At 37.5% G+C, this 21545-nt stretch overlaps 8 protein-coding genes across 8 annotated transcripts; 3 read left to right on the top strand and 5 right to left on the bottom strand.

Moving 5' to 3' along the window:
- Positions 1-26: 26 nt before the first annotated feature.
- GCK72_019161 (uncharacterized protein) lies at positions 27-2412 on the bottom strand (the record flags this gene model as incomplete). The annotated part of the gene is made up of 8 exons (XM_003115209.2): positions 27-490; positions 541-1099; positions 1150-1472; positions 1520-1620; positions 1669-1799; positions 1853-2060; positions 2109-2236; positions 2335-2412. The coding sequence occupies 8 exons, from the start codon at positions 2410-2412 to the stop codon at positions 27-29; spliced, it is 1992 nt and encodes a 663-aa protein (XP_003115257.2).
- A 1188-nt stretch (positions 2413-3600) lies between these two features.
- Positions 3601-4935, top strand: GCK72_019160 (uncharacterized protein; the record flags this gene model as incomplete). The annotated part of the gene is made up of 4 exons (XM_003115453.2): positions 3601-3620; positions 3665-4357; positions 4403-4670; positions 4717-4935. 4 exons carry the CDS (start codon positions 3601-3603, stop codon positions 4933-4935), a joined length of 1200 nt encoding a protein of 399 aa, XP_003115501.1.
- Positions 4936-6116: 1181 nt separating this feature from the next.
- GCK72_019159 (uncharacterized protein) lies at positions 6117-8405 on the top strand (the record flags this gene model as incomplete). Its single annotated transcript, XM_003115451.1, has 6 exons — positions 6117-6624; positions 6703-6916; positions 6967-7049; positions 7191-7350; positions 7426-7594; positions 7992-8405. The coding sequence occupies 6 exons, from the start codon at positions 6117-6119 to the stop codon at positions 8403-8405; spliced, it is 1548 nt and encodes a 515-aa protein (XP_003115499.1).
- Positions 8406-9159: 754 nt separating this feature from the next.
- On the bottom strand, positions 9160-10110 carry GCK72_019158 (uncharacterized protein; the record flags this gene model as incomplete). Its single annotated transcript, XM_053732901.1, has 1 exon — positions 9160-10110. The coding sequence occupies one exon, from the start codon at positions 10108-10110 to the stop codon at positions 9160-9162; it is 951 nt and encodes a 316-aa protein (XP_053581814.1).
- Positions 10111-12294: 2184 nt separating this feature from the next.
- GCK72_019157 (uncharacterized protein) lies at positions 12295-13044 on the bottom strand (the record flags this gene model as incomplete). Its single annotated transcript, XM_053732900.1, has 1 exon — positions 12295-13044. The coding sequence occupies one exon, from the start codon at positions 13042-13044 to the stop codon at positions 12295-12297; it is 750 nt and encodes a 249-aa protein (XP_053581813.1).
- Positions 13045-14335: 1291 nt separating this feature from the next.
- GCK72_019156 (uncharacterized protein) lies at positions 14336-16316 on the top strand (the record flags this gene model as incomplete). Its single annotated transcript, XM_053732899.1, has 6 exons — positions 14336-14435; positions 14948-15179; positions 15235-15380; positions 15429-15655; positions 15702-15987; positions 16123-16316. 6 exons carry the CDS (start codon positions 14336-14338, stop codon positions 16314-16316), a joined length of 1185 nt encoding a protein of 394 aa, XP_053581812.1.
- Positions 16317-16736: 420 nt separating this feature from the next.
- GCK72_019155 (uncharacterized protein) lies at positions 16737-19169 on the bottom strand (the record flags this gene model as incomplete). Its single annotated transcript, XM_003115742.2, has 8 exons — positions 16737-16988; positions 17036-17209; positions 17345-17425; positions 17831-17947; positions 17995-18136; positions 18182-18280; positions 18327-18427; positions 19116-19169. 8 exons carry the CDS (start codon positions 19167-19169, stop codon positions 16737-16739), a joined length of 1020 nt encoding a protein of 339 aa, XP_003115790.2.
- A 1259-nt stretch (positions 19170-20428) lies between these two features.
- Positions 20429-20903, bottom strand: GCK72_019154 (uncharacterized protein; the record flags this gene model as incomplete). The annotated part of the gene is made up of 2 exons (XM_003115406.2): positions 20429-20663; positions 20710-20903. The coding sequence occupies 2 exons, from the start codon at positions 20901-20903 to the stop codon at positions 20429-20431; spliced, it is 429 nt and encodes a 142-aa protein (XP_003115454.1).
- Between the last annotated feature and the right edge of the window lie 642 nt (positions 20904-21545).

Here is a 21545-nt window from a genome sequence, read left to right as displayed (position 1 = left end):
CGCAATGTAATAAGTAGAGAGAATAATTACATGGGTTGAGGAACTTCCTCATCAATCGCCCATTTCGGGTGATTAGCTCTCTGAATCCACAATTGTTCCATCTTCAAATCGGTTTCAAAATCATTTTTAGTGCTCATATTCTTGATTTGTTCTCTCAAACTTCTCATCAATTCTTGTTTCGTATTGAGTACAGGTTCTGTAACTTTCGGTTCAGTCTTCTGTTTCTTCTGACTGCGTGGAATACGACGTGGAATGACTTGAGAGTAATCAGAAGTCTCGGATCGATTGAGAGACCAAACACGAATTGTTGAATCATCACCACAGCTGACAAGCATTGTTGGGTCTCTTGGATGCCATGCAACTCCATTCACGTGTCCTTTATGACCAATCAATTCGAATTTCGGACGAGATTCTTCGACACTCCAGATGACAACTCGACCATTCTTTCGCTTGGATTTATCATTGTCACGGAGAGATTCGTCGCTTTCTTCTGAAATAAATAGTGTTTCTAGCATTTTCTCTAACTATTTCTAAACTCACTTCCGATGGATCCAGTTGCAATAAACTGTTGATGAACTCCTCCAAAAGAAGAATGAATCGAGTATCTATTGAATTCTTCCCGTTGACATGCTCCAGTGAAAACACGAACCAAATTATGATTACGAACATCCCAGAGTCTGAGATTAGCCTCTGTAGCTGTCAAAACAAACTTTTCAGATGGATGCACTGTCATATTTATAATTGTGACTTCTTCTTTACATATCGTTGTTCCTTCCATCTTCTCCGCCGAAATTGAATATAATCTGACTCGATTCAGAGCATCAACCATCAGAAAGAAGTCTCCATTCTTCATTCCATACAAACATCTGACACGGAACCCGCCTTGTGTACGGATTGGAGCATTTGAATCAATATTTAGATCATAAACTTTCAGAGCTCCCAACTCATTTCCAGCAACGAGTCGAGTACGATTAGTGAGTGGTTCCGTGAGGAAAGTAGCACAGGAGAAGTAGGTTCCGAGATCAAGATTATCATCATGACCAACGGCGACACGGAGAGTTCGACAAACGACACGAGATGCCACGTCGAATATGGTGAGCTGGAATGAAGAAATGTTTGTCCGGATGTCCAATCTCTCATAAAACTTACATTATATTTACATGAGGCTCCACCGCAAACCAGAATATATTTATTCTGTTGGCAAAACTCCATGTATCCGATATCTCCCTCTGTAATCGATGACAACTCTCCGAGTCTCTTCAATTGACCACTTCTTGTTTCCCAAATTGTGATTAAATTACTCCTTCCACCACTCGCCATCAATTTTCCGTTTCTTGAGAATTTGACACAATAAATTGGAGAGTTGCGGTGTTCCCATAGCTGAATTTGACGGTATGGAGGCCCTTTTGGAGTATTTTGAGTATCATCACGGAGAAGTTTCGACGCTTTTTCATCTGTTGCTGGACCATGAACTGGAATTTGAACTTTGTTGAATTCTTCAGATATTAGATAAGTTTACCTTTATTTAGAATAGACTTTAATCTATTCTGTGGAAGAATAAAATCAGATGGAAGTAGTTCCTCGAGGAATGTCAATTGAGACTCTCTTTCAGTTGCAGAACTGAAAAAGGTGAACTTCGAATTTGAAAACTTTCGAGGGAAAACTCACTCCAAATGTTGATATCTATTTCCTCCCAACATGATATCCTTCACAAAACTATCGAAATATTCCATATTTTTCGATTCGTCTCTGAATACGATCGGAGCCATAGACTTCATTGTAAAAAGTGCGTCAAAATACTGAAAATTCAGAAATATTGAGATGAATAAATCCTTTCGAAATAAGCACTCACTCGTCCCTTTCTGACCAAATCTGCCAACTTGAAGCATTGAATGATATAACCAGCATTCTGAGATGTTTCTTGTGGAAGATCTCTTGCTTGTTCCAGAATATCACAAGCTGCATCGTAGTTTCCTTTCATTATACTCGAACGAATTCTCGCTCCAGCACTCGTTTCAATTGTGAATCCAGTTTCTTCAACGAGGGCTTCAACGGAATTTCTGATAAAGAGGCAAGAGTAGGAATGGTGGAATTAATTCTATACTCACTGCAGTCCTATATTATCCAAAAATTGTGCAATTATCCGAATGGTTGCCTTATCGTACTTCCCCAAATCCATTTGTTTCCTCTCTGTTTCTCTTTCATCTGGATCATCTTGAGATCTAGGAGACAGTTGCTGAAACATTTTGAGTTTTTGTATCGTCGTATTTTACTGTAGGTAATCAAATATCTATCAATGTTTATGTTCTTTCATGAGCCGGTTAGCCAACTTACAGCATTTGTTTGAAGACGTTGGGCAACGGAAACTCGTCCTTTCTTCGATTTGCCACTAGTGCTTTCGTCCTGGGTCATTCTGAAATACTGGATTATTGAGACTAGAAATTATCTCTGTGAATTGGCATAATCTGTTTGCATAACCATCTGTATTCAGTTTCAGACTATCATTTCCAGCTACTTTCATATCAATCTAGATTCATTTCTTCTCTGGTCTTCCCATCTTGTCCATCCATCACTCAGCCCCTCCCCCACTCTTCCAAATCCAGAATAAAGAATGTCTCACCTCCGCCGTTTAACGGGAACAGCGGCTGGCTCGTCAGCCTCTTCGCCGCTACTTGTTCGAACCACTTTGAGGTTGTTTGGTGTAGGTGTACTACTGGCACCTCACCGATTTTTAACAACAAATAAAAAGTGATCGATATCCAGACAAGGCAATGTTAAAGACTGTAATTAGAATAAGTGAGCATCAAGGTGAGTGAGTTGCAGTGAATATGGAATTCAGCAGAATATAGAGAGAGAGAGAGAGTGTCAGAAGAGAGAAAAAGAAACAAAGATAAATAGAGAGACTCAGCTGACTATTGGTCGAAGCAGAAGAGAATGTGTGGGAGATGGAGAGATGACAGACACGGGAACATGACTAGGGGTATAAAGGAGAAGGGAAAAAGAGAAAAGAAGAAAGTATAGTGGACTTGAGAGGAATAATAAAGCAGAAAACGACGAAGTATTGATTCTGAGTGGATCTACAGGATTCAGAAATATCCGGTTGTTGTTTGAAAGAAAAAGTATTCATTAGCTGAACAGCCAGAGAACTACCGTAACCTGATGCAATAAATGAGAAATTTTGAAAGTTTTGCCTAATTGAACAAATTAACGCTTTCTGATGGATCTATGAAAAGACAGACAGATATTCAAAACGTCAAATAACTTTTCTTGAATCAGTTTGGACTGACAAACACACAGATCCGCAATAATAATGGCTGAACCTCCATAAAATTCAAGAAATCTTGTTTACACGTGGACACGAAGCTGGATAATTATTCCCGTGTTTTCATTAAGTGGAATAAGTGGTCACGTGGATTTTCATGTCTTCCAAGGAGAAAAAAAAACAGTTTGAGAATTAGTATTCAATTTGAATCTACGAGAAGCTGGCTGTTTTATCTGAAACATTTTTATTAGGTTCGTTTTGGAAGATTTCGGCAAATTTGAGTTCAATTTCCAGAACAGTTCTCGTTAAAATAATCAAAAAGCGTTCAATTCTGAAATATGGCACCCAATAGAGAAAGGTTTGTAATCAAGTGAAGAATCTTTTGATTCAAATCTTCTCCAGGATCGCCGAGGATGATTTGAATCTTCCATATTTTCATGGAGCACTGATGAACATTGACGCAGATCAACTTCTTGTAAACGAAGGAGATTTTATGGTGACAAGTCGTATCGTTGCTGAACTCAATAAACTTCAATTCCATCTGGCTGTTCGTCTCAAAAAAGGAATTCGTCGTTATGAGATCAAACGGAATCAGAGTTCCGCGAAACTCGGAAACCGTTCGGCGGGGAACATCGGGAAATTGATCGACTCGTTGAAAGCAGAAACAATTGAAATAAAAGGAGAAAAGGTTCAATTGAAGAGAGCAATTGCGAAAGGGAAATTTCAATTGATGCATCGAGATGTCAACTTCAAAAAACAAATTGGATCGGGGGCATATGGAACTGTTTATCGTGGACGATTGGTCAAGAATAATGCTGTAATTGCAGTGAAGAAGTTGGATACAGAGGGAACTGATGAGGATGCGTTGGCTGATATGATGAAAGAAGCAAGAGTTATGCAATTATATGATCATCCGAATATTGTCAAGTTCTATGGATTCATTTTGGATGATTATCCATACCTTTTGGTGCTAGAATTCTGTAATGGAGGCGCTGTTGAGGATTTACTCAGAGAAAAATCTGATTTGAAGGTGAATCGAAGAGTACAGTATACTTATATGGCTGCATGTGGAATGGATTATTTGCATAAAAAGAAGTGAGACATCTGGATGAACAGACAGAGAGAACTAACATATTTCAGCTGTATCCATCGTGACATTGCTGCTCGTAACTGTCTCATTCATAATGGAATCGTCAAAATGGCTGATTTCGGAATGTGTCGTGCCACTACCGTCTACAAAGTCGATCTGACCAAACCGTTGAATGTCCGTTGGTTGGCTCCAGAAGTCTGGGCGAATGGAGAGACTCGTTTCAATACTGATGTGTATGCATTCGGTGTCATGATCTGGGAATTCTTCATCACTCCGTATCAGTCTCCGTATCATGAATGGAAGGGTTACACTGTCAAGGTGAGAAGGAATGGGATTAATCATAAGGAATCTTTTCGAGTTTTAGCAAAAAGTTCGCAGTGGATATCGTATGCCACCGCCGGACGGAATGCCACGAGAAATGATAACAGTTCTCGGTGAATGCTGGAATCATGAGCCAGAAAAAAGACCAACTGCGGAGAAGCTGAAAGAGAAACTCGAAGAATTGAATAAGAAGTTTGAAGCAGGAGACCCGAGTGTCATGCAGGGACCGGAGAAGAGTTCGGAGCCAAATACAAATAATTGAAATCATCGACCATTGAATGAAAATAGAGATCTCGTCTGAAATAAATCAGTTCCATGTATATATTTTTTCTCTTTTCTAGTTCGGCTACATTACTAGGCGATGAACGGCAATTTGTGCACCTTTATGAAATTTTATATTGTCATTTGCGATTATCACTTTGTAAGCACTTCTCACTTATCAGTCTAATATTGGGGGTTTGGTCGAATACTGCAGAACCAGCTCGCCTTTATAGGATTTCAAACTGTTTTCCCAGCCGAAGGAGTAACAATAACAATATTTGCACTGATTTATTGGAAAAATTGTTCAATGCTTATCTTTGGCTCGTAAATCGACACAACTTTCGGCTCTCACAGCGGAATAGCGGAATGTCGTTCGGCGCGCGAAATTCGAATGATTTGAAAATGTTTGCATAATTTTACCGCACTCTCTGTTCGTTCTGCTTTTTTCTTGTTTCAATTCTTGTTTTTATGAGTTTCTGTTATTTTTAGGAAGAAAAAATAAGTGAATAGCCAATGAAAAATTATTCAATGCGTTATTTCCATTCTAGCAAGTCAAGAAACATGTTGTAATTGATTTTACATTAGTTTGAAGCTTTCATTCAATGTTTCGACTAGCAGAGTGTTCTCTAATTGTTTCATTTTTGAATTCCAAGTGCTTCTAAAAAAATTGCCTAATTTTTAAAATTAAGTTATTAGAAATATATCATTCTTATATATAAAAGACAAGTGGTGTTTGTCTGTTTGTCTGAGGCACTGTCCGCAACGGTTTTGGAAAGAGAAGAGAAACTGAGCCAGCGGGCAAAACCGAACTGCCGTGCTTTGGACAGCGACAGCCGCTTTAGACCACTCGGCCATGCGGGCACGTTTGAGAAAAGGTGACCACGTGAATGAGGAGAGGTCAGCCGACTGAATCGCCGAAGGCGAGGCAGATAGGCTGGTTATAACATATTTCTCCATTTTTCCATCAGTTCTCCTCTTTTCTAGCTAGTCATTTTCTGACAGAGGATATGATGTTCCAACCATCTTTTCGTTATTTGCAACAGAACTTCCTTTTCCAAATGCTATCACAAAAAAGCATCGTGAGAAAAAACTATCGCTGAAAGCAGTTTCTTGTTTCCCACGTCACCGTCTCTATGCTTTTACAGACCAGATTACATAGCTAAAATTTTATTTTTAGCAACAATGTCAGCAGAAATAGCCACATCATCCGGACCGCCCAACGCATCCGGTGGAGCTCCGAATTTTCCCACAAATGGAGATGATCCGGTTCTTGGCACGTCATATCGCGTAATCGGAGTACTTGGCGAGGGAGCATTCGGAGAAGTACTTCTTATACTCAATCAAATCAATCCAGATATGGCTGTCGCAATGAAGAAAATGAAAATTACAAATGAAACTAACACAAACAATATCAGAAAGGAATTTCTTATACAAAGACGTCTTTCACAAGATGGGCATGACAATGTCATCAGAATGATAGGAATGAGATCAGACGATAATTTTCATTATCTATTCTTGGAATACGCTGACGCAGGAGAGTTATTTGATAAAATAGAGCCCGATACAGGAATGCCTGTAGCTTATGCTCAATTCTATTATCGTCAATTAATCAACGGGCTCAAATTCATTCATGACAATGATATTGTTCATCGCGATATCAAACCAGAGAATCTTCTGCTCACTAAAAAACGTTAGTCCTTTTTTAAATTCCTTTTTTCAAGTTACTTCCGCTTTTAAAAATAATTATTCTCATGAAATTGTTTTACAGATGAATTGAAAATTTCCGATTTCGGAATGGCGACATTGTATCGTAATAAAGGACAAGAAAGATTGTTGGATTTGAGTTGCGGAACAATACCATACGCTGCACCAGAAGTTTGTGCTGGACAGAAGTACAGAGGACCACCAATCGATATCTGGTCATCTGGAATTGTATTGATCGCTATGCTTACTGGAGAACTGCCATGGAACAAGGCTAGCGAGTAAGCTTTAATTCTGGAACTAATGAAAATAATCTTTTATTGTTTTTCAGTTCTTCTTTCTCATATCTTCAATGGCTTGGCAACAACAATTTGGACGAGAATCCATGGAAAAAGATCGAAGTTCCAGCTCTTTGTAAGTGCCTCTATAGAGACAAGCACTTAATGTAGCCTATACAATAAAAGAAACCAAGGAAACAATAGCTGATTTTTTATTTCGAAAATGTCGAACTTTTCAATTGTGAAACTATTTTCTAATGTTTTCAATGTTTTTCAGGCATGCTCCGTAAAATTGTGACTGACAATGTTCATCGTCGTGCTACTATCGCACAAATCCAAACGGATCCATGGTTCATTCATGATTATGGGAAATTGGAGACTCCTAAGGGAAAACCATTGAAGAGAGCACGATTCACTGATGAGAACACGCCAACAATGTAAGTATTCAGAAAGTAATAGAGATTTGATTCAATAAGAGGATAATTCTTAAAATAACTTGGTTTTGATTTTAGCGCTTGCACTCAAGATACAGGATGCATGTCTATTGCAAAAAGACGTCATATGGAGACACCTGATGAGAAGAGCGCATTGATGATCAAACAAAATGCATCATTCTCTCAACCGACAAGAACTGATGAACTCATGCTCACTCAGCACATAGATATGTCACAAAATAATACGGTAATGGGAAAAAGTTTTTATTCTCCTCCGAAATCATTCTTATATATAAAAGACAAGTGGTGTTTGTCTGTCTGTCTGAGGCGATGTCCGCAACGATTTTGGAAAGAGAAGAGAAACTGAGCCAGCGGGCAAAACCGAACTGCCGTGCTTTCGACAGCGACAGCCGCTTTAGACCACTCGGCCATGCGGGCACGTTTGAGAGAAGGTGGCTACGTGAATGAGGAGAGGCCAGCCGACTGAATCGCCGAAGGCGAGGCAGATAGGCTGGTTTAAAATAAGATATCATTAACAGTGATCCGTTACCCCTTCTCACCGTTTTGAACTTCAGAGAAACCAAAAACATTTCTAAAACGCAGATTACTCTGAATTCCAACCCGACTCAAACTAATATTTTCAGAATCTTCTCGATCGAATGGTTGTCCGAATGACTCGTTTCTGTACTAATATCGACATGATCACAACATCTCATCAACTTTGCAATGCCAGTGAAGAAGCTGGATTCGTCGTGCGTAGATCTTCTAACAATCGTCTTTTGGTAACCTTCAGTGATGTATCAATGATGATTACTATGTATGCGATGGACAATGGACCGGATCACCCTCGTGTTATGGTCGACTTCAGAAGATCAAGAGGAGACGGACTTCAATTCAAAAAGATGTTTGTGGCAGTCAAATCTCGTATGCGTGATTCGATTTGCACCGACGGAAACAACTGGCTAGCCGATTACGGATACGTTCCAAGAGATCCTCCAGTTCCCAACTTGGGAGAACTGCATCGAGGCATAGTGTCTCTCGTCAATGTTGCACTATAAATAGATATTCCTGTTTCTTTTTATGTTCAATTTGATTGTTATACCTTTTGTAAATGCTTTTTATCTTTCTTTTCACCCTCGAACTGACCAATTCTTTCTTTGCTCGCCTTCTTTACAAATTTCATTTTTGGAGACTTACTCGTCCATAAAATTTATTGTTTCAATCCTTTTCATGTTAGGAATCCCCTAAAACTCCATATTATGTCCCTGATCCCTCTCATTTTAAAGATGGTCCCATCATTCTCAACACCTCTATCGAGATCCTATACTTGAATTAATATTCCTCGTTGTAACTTATGAAAACTTAAAATTCTTTATGTTCCTTTTTTCAGGAGTTTCCGGAAGACGGTATTATTTATTTATCTTATCAAAAAAGAAGAGAAAAATAATCTGAATACGGAAAAGAGATTCTCTCTCCCCATTCGGGTCGAGAGAATTAGTTTTCTTTGGTCCTAGGCTAAAAATAGGAAAATTGATTATTAACAATATTCGATATTACAGACTTTATTGGTTTTGTGTTTCGGAAATTGGGGTTTTGTGTTTCGGAAATTGGTTGGTAGCTATAAATGATACAGAATAATCTATGATTAATCGATAGTCGATAATCGATAATGAATTTACATGATGGTGAACAGGGTTAGTAAAACAGAAACAGTTAAAGTAGAGTAACGGGAACGGTAATTAATAAAACAGAAAACAAATAACTTAGAGTAACAGGAACGGTAATTAGGTAATTAGACAACATGGACTGCTCTCATCCTTCTTCTGGCTGACGTACTAGCACCGGTGGTCCATCCGCCTCCTCCTCCGCTCCGCCTGATATTCCTTGCGCTTCCGGCGTATCCACCAAGTACCTTTCGAGACCAGCATCAGATCGCCATCTCCCACGCGCCTTGATCTCCTCCTTCGAAAGTCCTTGTCTTTGCAAGTCGTTGGCGGCTCCTCGTCTCAATGAGTGGTGAGTCCCATCTATCCCGAACTCCATCAGCTTCTTTTTAACTATGGAGCTTATCGCGCTCGCCGAGAGTCCAGCTCCGTTATTCAAATTTGAAAACAAATACTCACTCTTTCTCGATCTTAGAGATTCGCAAACTTTCCATCGCTTGAGGCGACAGTCCAAATCCGAACCATCCGGACAAGGAATGAACGTGCTTCGACCGAGTGCCTGTTGGTCGTTCTTTGCTTTTCTCACTCGGATTTCCAAGATTCCATTAGTTTGAGTTAAGTCCGACCATTTCAGATTCGCTGCTTCCTCAGCTCTCAGTAACGCTTGGTGAGATAGCAACAGAATCAGTGTATCTCTTTCACCTTTCTCATCGTTGCTCTTCGTTCCAGCGACAACTTGCAGCTCACTCCACGACACTGCTTTCGGTTGTTGCCTCTTCTGCACTTCTTTCCTCCGTGTGGCTCGAATCACATCCGCTGCCAACTGACTTCCAACTTTTGACATTTCTGTGTTAGACATCTTGAATGCTGCCACGATTTTCGCCAACGAACCACCGCCCACCAACTCCGACCTGGATGCCAAGTATATCAGAGTGGATGTCTCGTTGAGTGGAAGACCGTTATTTTGTATCCACTTCCTTCTAGCGGCATTTTCTTTCAAGTAGTCCCGAGCTGTCGACGGTGCTTTTCCTTCTAGAGCCGCCCTGGCCAGAAATTCGATTGCTTTCACAAGATTTCCCGGTCCGAGCGAGTTGATCATGTTTTTGACGAACGCCAACTTCTCTCCCTCTGCAAAAACTTATTATTCCTTTTAGCCTTCTTGAGCTGTCCTGCCCCTTTTTTCTCTCTCTCTCTCTTGTTCGTGTTCGTTGGGTCCGGGTGGGAGGGACGTTAACGAACACGTAGAATGAGGAAAAGATGACCTGCTCGCGCATAGCGTGGGCGGCTGTCGCGACGGGACCTTTTTCGCGTAAAAGTCTATGCGCCTTTAAACCGTTCACCGTCTACTTGTACTATAGTACTAGACTACCCTTCCCAAGAAAACAAATAATTCTCTCTCCCCATTCGGGTCGAGAGAATTAGTTTTCTTTGGTCCTAGGCTAAAAATAGGAAAATTGATTATTAACAATATTCGATATTACAGACTTTATTGGTTTTGTGTTTCGGAAATTGGTAGAACACGCAAAGCCATTGGGCTAAAAAGAAAAATCGATAATTGCGAGCATGAATGGGGATCTGCAAAACTCCGAAGCCATTCTTTCTCCTCTCTGGGAGCCTCTACCTGGCGAAATAATTTTAGTATTAACCTTGAATATTCTACTATCTCTAATCTCGGGGATGAACTCTCCCCGCTCATTTACTAACGCTTGATATGAGGGATGTGCTTTCCACAAGGGCGTTGCTAAAATTCCTCTCAATTTCTTCTGCCGTGCCACCCGCATTAGGCGTGGAATAAGAGCAGGAGGAGGTACCCACCAAGCCAATCCGATAGCTCCAGCTTTGTCAACATGCTCGAAGACGTCTGCGCCAAGAGTTCCCGGTTCTGGCAGCCTGGAAAAGATGTTCAATTTTTATGTTCAATTTGATTGTTATACCTTTTGTAAATGCTTTTTATCTTTCTTTTCACCCTCGAACTGACCAATTCTTTCTTTGCTCGCCTTCTTTACAAATTTCATTTTTGGAGACTTACTCGTCCATAAAATTTATTGTTTCAATCCTTTTCATGTTAGGAATCCCCTAAAACTCCATATTATGTCCCTGATCCCTCTCATTTTAAAGATGGTCCCATCATTCTCAACACCTCTATCGAGATCCTATACTTGAATTAATATTCCTCGTTGTAACTTATGAAAACTTAAAATTCTTTATGTTCCTTTTTTCAGGAGTTTCCGGAAGACGGTATTATTTATTTATCTTATCAAAAAAGAAGAGAAAAATAATCTGAATACGGAAAAGAGAATCTTCTTCTGCCATCGAATCGTCTAGTCTTCATGCTGAAAAACCAAAAGTATAGATCTAATGACTGCAGTTTCAAATGTAAAATTGAAAATGAAGAAGCAGGTGAAATGTGTTCTCTATGTTTATTATTTCCATTCGAATTCACTTTTGATCCGTAGATAATTAAGAAATGTGACACTCCGTTAATTGAGAAAAACAATAGATTTGCTCATAAACAATCCCTTTTTCTTGTTTCTGGTCAAGATCAGTCTGGAATGTTTTCCTGATTTTTAGACATCAAACTTGTGTTTCAGTCTTCAAAATATTGTATTGCTTTATTCTTCCCAGAATTGTCATTTTTCATTTGCTAATATCTTGAGTTGTTTTGTTCAAAAAATACAGAACGAATTCAATTTTTCAAACTTTATTTCAAAGAAAAATAGAAAACAAACAGTTCGAAGTTAAAAAAACAAAAAATGGAAGAATAATTTAAATTGGGTTAGTAAATCACTGCTTAACAGCTGTTATAACAGTATTAGATTTCAATTTGAGCAGCATTGAATCCACAGCAGCATATCGATGACACGTGGCTTCTTGGTAATCGAGTCTCCAGATGAAGCTGAGGATGGACGTTTCCGATTAACAGAAGTCTTGTTCACTTCCTCCTTTCAAATTTCCGATAGAAATGAATTTGATGAGGTCACATCTCTTGGCATCCAACTGTATTTGACCTACGATTCCTTTGGCCTGATGTCTCATTTTCCGTTTGAATCCTTCAATTTTCAACGTCAAATCCAAATTCTTTGCGTTCTCCATGAATATTCTTCAGTTTTCTTGGAATGATGTGAGCTGTTTTCACTTGCCGATTCCTCTCGAAAATCTGAACCAATTGGCGAGATCGTTCCACGTGGCATTTCCTTTTTGAATCCGATTACAAATCTTCAAAGCAGCCTTCATTTCCTTTTGAATTATATGAAGAGTTGTCCTCGATACGTTGTGAGTTGAATTATGTTCCGGGAATGCAGGAGTCAGAATTGGCATCAAATGATATCGATGAATTTATTCTCGAATCCCAGACCAATTTATTCAGGTTTGCCAACTTTGAATCCACACAATCGAAGTGCTTCAGAATGACGGGAGATGGCCAATTCCATGTCGAAAAAACTAAGAATACCTTTTGAATTATCTTCGATGGAGCTGCATTTGGATACAACTGACACGTCCTTGCAACCAGAATAGCCCAAGTGATTCCTCCGAAGAAACCCATTGCATTCGAGTATACTCCATGATTCTTCGCCCATAACTTGATTGCTCTGAGTGATTGACAGAAAGTATCTCGATTTGGAACAAGAAGCTGTTCAGCTACTCGAATTCCATTCAAACTTCTGATACTGGCTTCATCCAAATTCACGAAAAGAGAGTCATCTGATAAATCGATATTCCTTGGGATCGTTGGCTTTTTAAGTCTCGCGAATAACACGTCGAGCTCGATTCCTGAGTAAGTCGTCGTAATAATCGGCACAAATGCATTCTCTACTGCTTCCAAGTCCTTCACATTTGGATCATTCATGAGAATTTGTTTGAAGGAAGAGAAGAAATTTATGCGAGTGATATGTCGTGGAGCAATGATTACTGTATCGATATCGGCTCCAGAGCTATGAACTCCAAGACGATAGGAACCAAAAGCCATCAGTTTTCCACCTGCATCCACATCTTTCCATTTGAAATCCGCACATCTATGAGACTTTTGATCCATTTCTTGACCAATAGATTGAGCTTCGAAAGAGTATTGACACGCTGACTCGCTTCTTCTTTAGATTCGAAACATTTGGACTGTTTGAGATATTCATTTAGAGAATTAGAAAGTGAAATATCATTTTTATTTGGAGTATCCAGTGAGATTGGTTGAGGTACTCCAAGCATTTTGGTAGAAGACATGATTGAAGAAGAATATCAATAGATTGATGAGAAAAGAGAGAAAGAGTATGGGGGTACTCTTGTGAGGAACGAATGAGAACTAACTAGGACAACCACTCACACCGAACGACTGAAATGAACGGTGCGTATTTTAGCCCGGGAAGTATCCTGGGAAGTTCAAACAGATGTGTTCTCGATTGCTCTTCGATCGACAGATATTCATTTTGCTTAAATCCTGGGAAGATCAGATAACTATGTAGTTTATTGCCCCTCCATCGATGGATTTTCACATAAAATATAATAAAAACCAAGATGTGTGATTTATTTATTTCAAGGATTCACACCACTTATACAAATAAGAAAAAAGAAATAGTTAGAATTCAAAATATTGAGTGTTTAACTTGCATAAAGGGTTCCACAAAGTTAAGGGAAATACTACTTCTAAATACATCGGTGTTATGGTGAAATATTTGAGGGGAAGTTTATTCCAACAAGAGATAATCGTGTTGGTGAAAAAATGACAACTGTTCTTAGTACTCTCTTGAATATGTCTTTTCAAAAAATGTTTTTTTCAAGATCAACTTTCAACTCGCAAAGGTTTTTTGGAACGATTGTTTTTTTTGGTTTTCACGAAAACATTCCAGGCTGATCTTGACCAGAAACAAGAAAAAGGGATTGTTTATGAGCAAATCTATTGTTTTTCTCAATTAACGGAGTGTCACATTTCTTAATTATCTACGGATCAAAAGTGAATTCGATTGGAAATAATAAACATAGAGAACACATTTCACCTGCTTCTTCATTTTCAATTCGACATTTGAAACTGCAGTCATTAGATCTATAATTTTGGTTTTTCAGCATGAAGGAAAGACGATTCGATGACAGAAGATGACAAATCATCAAGAAAGGAAAGTCAGTTTCCTAGTAATCGGCTACTCAAAAAAGAGGAATTACCAAGTTTCATACTACTTTTCCCTCATGTTCGCCTATTTCTGTTTTCCGTATTCAGCTTTTTTGTTCTCTTTTTTGAAAAACACGTAGTACGGTGTCTTTTACAAAGATAATATTACGTCTTTACTACCACAATTCTTTATGCAAAACATGTAATTTCACATAATTTCAGAAAAAAAATGGAGTGGTTTGGAAGCAAAGAGAGAAAAGAAATACCAGATGACGCAGTCTCTCTCACATTCTTACCGAAGGAAGTCATTTTGAAAAGTCTAGTTGAGAGTTAGAAAGCTTTATATGCAAAAACTTGATTTCAGTTCCTGCCAGACTGAAATAATTGTTCATTTCCTAATTTCTTTTCGAGCCATCCATTCCACTCCGTCTTCTAAAAGTTTGACCCCCGAGTTTCTAAACTTTGAAACTTCAAAAGAAATCACCGACGGAGACATAAATTGCACCTGCTAAACCTATAAACTATTACATTCTGATTCGAAAATTCAATTTCTTGATCATAAATAATGAGTTTTCAACATGAATGATTAAGTTTTTTTTATTTGGAGAAATGAGGAAAAGGTGATGTCTGATAAAATAATTTTTCAGAATTCTGATGAGTTTTTTCGCGGAGTTTTTAAATGAAAACTTTTTTAGATTGATAGAAAGAGATCTGGAGTTAAACAATAGAAACACACTAATATCGTTTTTTTTTTGAAATCCTGTGAAACTTCTGCTCTTTTACTCTTATCTTCTTCTTTAAATTCTGCTCCATTTTCCATAAAATGACACCAATCTTTCAGCCTCATCGTTCATCCATGAGATGTCACTTATCCATGACTACTACATGACAAATTACACAAAATGTTCGAAATGCGATAATTTCTTGTGTACTTGGCAAGGATTGGCTTTCACTTCTCACTCGATTACTGTAGTTTTACTGCCATTTCATTTACTCGGTGGATACTGTATCCTGTTTAAAACTCCAGTTTATATGACATTTTATCGATGGCCGCTGTTTAATTTACACTTCTGGTAAGTGCATGGACATCTGGACCCACAAACACATAGACAGAGTTCTTTGTTTCAGGTCGTGTTTCGTAGATATTCTCATTAGTGCTCTCATCACTCCATATCTCATTTTTCCGGCTGTTGCTGGATTTCCAGTAGGATTATTACATTTCTTGAAGGTACCAATACCGGTTCAAATTTGGTTAGGAATTATGAGTATTTATGGTAAGACATTCGGACAAACAGATACAAAAACAGACAAATCAATTTCAGTAATGATAATGTCAATGACGATTCTTTTGGAGAATCGACACAACTCGATTCCATCGAATAAATTTCGAATCTCTGGAAAAGTTTGTAAAGGAATTTATTATTCGATTCGAGTTCTTCTCGCTTTTGTATATTCTCTCGCTATTTTCTTATTTCTACCAGAAGATCAACAGGCGGCTCTTCTTCAAATTTTGAAGGAGATTCCATGTCCAACAGAGGAATTTTTCAAGGTAAAATAAAATAATCTATTGATCAATTTCATCAAAACTTCTTCAGGCGGATCAAGTATTTGTTCTCTGTATCGATGAGAATTATATCAACTTTCTAGCTGCAATAACTGCTTTGGGAGTATTATTCGAGTGTTCTCAAATGTTATTTTTCATGTTTTGTTGTTCATATTATCTCTTCTTTTCAATCCATGGATTCACTTCAAAAAAGACTCGGAAACTTCAAATTGCTTTTTTCGGAAGTATTATTTTACAAGTTTCGATTCCTGTTATGTTCTTGTTACCTTCTTTTGTTTTTATGGTTTTCTCAGTGGTTTTCGGATATTATAATCAAGGTGAGTCATCAAATGATTTTCAGTTTTCAAATGTAGATAATCATTTGATTGATCTAACAAGATGCTTTATTTTGTACATTCTGTCTAGATGTCTAGATGTCTTTCCAATATCTGAATGGAAAAGAAAGATTTCAGCTCTAACCAATTTCGCAGTCCTTCATGCATCACTTCATGGATTTCTCTCAACTATCGTCGTCCTGATAATTCATAAACCGTATCGGAAGTTCATTCGATCATTTTTCGGGAAATCATCTGTCGTGGATTTTCAGAAGAAATCAGGAATCGATACGAGACGAATGAGTGTATTTCCAACTCATATCACTTCTTAAATAAATTTGAATTCATCAAATCTTTCTTTCAATTGAGATACGTAACTTTGCATGCTTTCCAGTTGCTCATTTTCTTCTAAAGTCACGTTTTGCTCATTGATTCATCTGGTTTACTCGATTCTTAATCAGCATGTTTTCATATTTTTCATCTGGAAAAGAATCAAAACTTGATAGCCAAGAATTAACAACCAGAGCATAATATCCTGTTTTATTTATCTAGCGTAGCAAAGTTGAAAAATAAATTATTAAAGATTAGATTGATCCATCACAGAAAGTACCAAGGTGAACAAAAAAGCATGAAAATATTACATTAAAAGTGAAAAAAACAATGACTTGGTTGGAAAGGAAAGTGAAGAAGAAGAAGAAGAAAAAAAGACGAATCAAAACTTTAAAAGTGAAATTCCCAATTGTTCCCTGATTCTATCCTTTATGTACAAATCGATGAACCAAAACGTCTCCTTTTACAGTAATCGAATCTATATTCACTGGATCATCTCCATCTCGATAAACGAATTTCACAAACGGCGCTCCATCAACATCCACAGTTACTGACTTCCCATATGCAGTGAAAACGATATCATGAGTGATTCCTTTACTAAATGGAAATGTTCCGAATGTTCGTTCTTCCGTCTGCCACGTGCCACGTTTCGTACTGTTTCGGACGACTGCTGGCTGGAATTGATGAATTGAGAAGAATTGCTGTTTTCACATTTGATTACCTTAATCTTCATAGCAGGATTCGGCATATCGATACGAAAATGAAAGAAGAATTCTTCTTTACACATCAAATTGATAGTGAATCTCTCGGCGGAAAGGAACGGAGTAATTGTGAAACGAGCTGATTGAGGGGAAACGAAACCACCGGGTAGAAGGGGAAGGACGAATGGAATACTCTGGAAAATGCATATAAAGGAAACGAGAATTTCAGATTTTCTGTATTTCTTATTGTTGAAAAATCTATTTTTGTTTGTAATTTGATTCCAAATGTCCGCAGGGAAGTCTTTTCAATTATCGCTCATTTCTCTTACAGGTTTATCAATCTGCGTCATAACTTCTTGCTTCGGCGTTGGTGCAACAATTGTAGGTTTCCCATCAGCTCCAATTCCAATCTGAAAAAAATAAAAAGTGAATGATTTTGAAAAATATTTATTCGATGCTTTTCATATTTTCAGGGGCAAAAAAATGACAGAACAGTGGGGATCATTCGGGGTTTCATTAAATGGCAAGAGAGAAAGGGGAGTTTACTCATTCAATAGTTTCAGAACTTATTGAAATCGATAATAATGCAGATCGAAAAGGGAAACAAGGAGAGAAAAAGGAGCAAATTAATAGGAAGAGATGCGCGGCGCGAAGTGGGCGAAGAATCAGAAGAAGTGGAAGAGAATCATTCAGTCGGGGTTCCTTCCTCCTACAAAACGGACAAAACAGAGATGAGTTAGGTGCAAAAGGATGTTCAGTTACTCAGGATGATATAATCAGTTTCTTACAGATTTCCCAATCTGTTGGATACTTACCGGTGGTTGGAACTCGACATAATCGACTCGAATGTTTCCTTTGATTGAAATTGTCCGAATCGATTCGACGGGAACACGATAGGGGAAGTCACATACGTGCTTTCCACTAGCTGAGATCTGAAAGACGATTTATGACTATTAAGTCTTGATAAATAACTGCTTACTTTGAAGTATTTATCAAGAACAAGAATCCGTAGCTGGAATGGTTCTCCCTCTTTAAATGGATTATCGAATCTTTCTTCAGAACCCCATCGCCCGGAAACAAATGAATTGATTACTAGTTTATCGTCTGCTGGACCCGAGAACCTGGAATCATAATTATCAGAAAGAAATTAAAAAAAAGAAACAAACCATCCAGCTTTTGCTTCAAATCTTGGATTGAAATGAAGTGCCTTGTTATCCATATGATCTCCATCAATCAATAGTCCACAGCATAGGTCTATGTCGAATCTGTAAACGAACTTTATTTTTGTAAAACGTTTATTTTTATTCACACCTCTTCCGATCAGACGCGAATCCAGGGAGTACCATTCCACTAACAACAACTGCTCGACCAGCGAATAAACCACCAACGATTGAGGAGACGAATGGGAGTTCCTGAAAATTCGATGCTATTTATTTTAATTGACATTAATTGACATGTCTATTAAATATACGTTTGTCTCCCTGTTTTTACTGTCCAATAAGTATTTTCATTGGATAAAAAGCGATATTTTCACATTAAAAAATATTTCAAAACCCACTAAATTTTTTCTAATCCAATGGAGTGGAGCATCCCAAGTATTCAGCGGACAGAATTTCTCAGAATACATTCCACAAATTCTAAAATATGCCAAAATTCTTCGTCAAAATGGGTATAAAAGGTCGTTTTCCGTGGTTGACAGAGTGTAGAAAACTACTATAATAACCGGTTAATCCGAGTGCGAATAGGCATCAGAATAGTGTTGAAAATGGGGGAGAAGAGGACAATTTTGTGATTTTTCTCGTTGAACTTTTCTTTTTCAACAATATATATTTCTATTTGGAATGCCAAGCAAACCTATTGATATATGCCACTTTTGGTTTGATTTTTATTGTGTTTGAGCAGTCTATTTTTTACTGAAACTCAAATATTGAAAAAAAGAAGAAAGTTGAGTGCCTTTTTAGATGGGAACATTAAATTTCAGCCGTTTAAAATAGGAAACTAACGTCTGTATGTTTTTTTTTGTTTCTGTCCGTCTGTTCGTTTTTTATTTATAGAAAATTATTATCTTTATTTTCGAAATGTGCTAGATGTTGTACTCACCGGACTTCTAATAATGCTCTCTCCTTCGTCTGGAGGTGCTGAAGGTGCTGACATTTTGCCTGAAAATGTTGAAGCTTTTTATTCAACAAGTAACAAAACTAACTATTTTTTAAGAAAAGGAACCAAAAGGTCGATGGGAGGCGATTTAGATGAATATTTGAAACAACAAATAATAATGAGTTTTCTCCAAACGTAATATCACATCACACAAGATAGTTTTTAAGTTTTGAAATATTACAAAATAATTTGTTGAGAAAGAGAAAAAAACGATAGAAAAAGAGAGAATTGGGGGAATGCAAATATTGGCATTATACATATATTATGAACACAGTAAACAACAGAAAGTCCATCGAAAGATTAGAAAATATATAGTTTCAAAACATAAATTCACGACAAAAAATGAAATCGATAAGAGAAAATTTTGATTCTACCGAGTAAGATGCGAAGAGAAGAAAATGGGAAATGATTTGGGATGGAAAAGAAGAAAAATCCGAGAAACAACTCAATTCTTGGATTATTTTAATCGAGCAAGCCCCAGGTCCGTGACTCGAATGCTCAATGACGAATTTCCAGAAAACTCGTCAATATAAACCCATTGATAAATTGCGAAACACTGTTTCAATTCTCGTAATTTCTCTGCTCCTCTGCAATTTTTTTCGTTGCAGAAATTGAGTTAGTTGAAAAAAAAGACAGAAAAAGGAAGTGATAGAGACAAAAGAAGAGAGAATGAAACATTTAGAGACACAGAGATGACATAGATAATATATTGAAAAAAGGGAACGAAAAGGAAAAGAAATAGAGAAGAGTCACAAGGAAGAGAAAGAGAGAGCCGAATGACGAAGTGAAGAAGAAAAAGACTGATGGAGATGGTAGTTGAACGACATCAAGAAGGAGAAGAAGACAGCTGAAAATGAAAAGAAATTGGAAAAGAAGAAGAGAGAGCGAGCGTGTTGATTGTTGTTGTTTACTGAAACTTCCTAAATAGTTTTAAGAGAGGAAAACTGTAGATCTTCGTTGATTAATTTATCATGAGACTTGAAACTTTTGATTTCAAGGACTTTCAGAAGATTTAGAGAACAAACAAGTTATTTTTTTTTGCTTTGAAACAAAACAAGAAATTCGTCATTGTTTTTTATTCATTGTTTTCCCTTATATCTATGTTGTAAAGTATAGAATAGTAAACATAGCATAATGTTTTGTCTGTTTATCCCAAAATCGATTCAAGATATCTATCGACAAAACGAAGGAAACAAAATAGGGGGATACTGTTGCAACTGTCTGTCCGGATGTCTGCTCACCGACTCACCATTCTACTAAACGTATGCCTGATGTTTCATAACAATATCCCTAACTCGACTTTTCAAAAAGTTTTCATTTGGAGGATTCGATGCGAACAGTTCCATTTTAGCTGCACTATTTGATGTTTCAGTCCACGCTTGATAGATTTTATGAAGAAGATCTCGAATCCCCGTGGCATTTGGATCAGTATTCAACATTATTTTGATGCCAGTGGCTGATTCAAGAAATGTCATTTTATAGGCGGAAGTCCTGAAAAGATATTTGAATTTCTCATTCTTCTCGCAAAAAGTCTTACTTATAATAATTCACCGTTTGATTCGAATCGTTTGTCGCCAATCGATCAACAAATGATTTCATTGATAACATCATTCCAAATACTAATTTATATTCTTGAATTGGTGCCAATCCTGATTGTTTCGTTCGAAACCATTCATCATAATACAGGCATTGTCCTTCACGATCGAATATATACACATTGTAAATTGTCATTTTAGAATAAGTTATATGAAGTTGGCTGTAAAAGAAATGCTGAGTTGTATTAGTCTGCTCGGAATGAAAGTCTCCGTTTCTTCCATTTTTTCTGGGATATTTACATAGTTTCTTAGTGTTCACGGTACATAATAGGCTTCAAACCTTGTCTTCAGCGTGATATAACTCGAGAAAAAGTTGATCGTAAGGAACAATTGTTTAGTCTGAATGACCTATATCTCGTTTTATTATTACTAATCGAGAGAAAATTTAAAAACACGTCAGATGAATATTGTTAAAGTAGTTGGTACATGGGACTGATAGGGACTAAATCAATTTTTGCAATTAAAGAACATTTTAAAAGGTTACAAAAAATAATCGGTTCGACTGAATAAACGAGAAAATAATAACATTAATGAAGCAATATTACGGGGAAAATTATCATTATAAAAACTTGAGATTTCTTTTTCAGGGAGGAGATGCAAGAGGGATCATATTGGTGGTTGGATTGAATGTCCAAATTTGAGGAACCTGATATTTCAAATGTGCTGTCAACTAATGAAGAAAACCCGGTAAACAATTATCGACATTCGAGAGAACTACGCAATATGACTAGTACTATCATTGAAACATGTATCATTTCCATAGCCTACGTGGACAAAG

Source organism: Caenorhabditis remanei, chromosome V (assembly GCF_010183535.1).
Source record: "Caenorhabditis remanei strain PX506 chromosome V, whole genome shotgun sequence".
NCBI classification, from domain to species: Eukaryota; Metazoa; Nematoda; class Chromadorea; order Rhabditida; family Rhabditidae; genus Caenorhabditis; species Caenorhabditis remanei.
The sequence above is the reverse complement of the archived record's forward strand: the minus strand, read 5'-3'. Positions and strand labels throughout refer to the sequence as shown.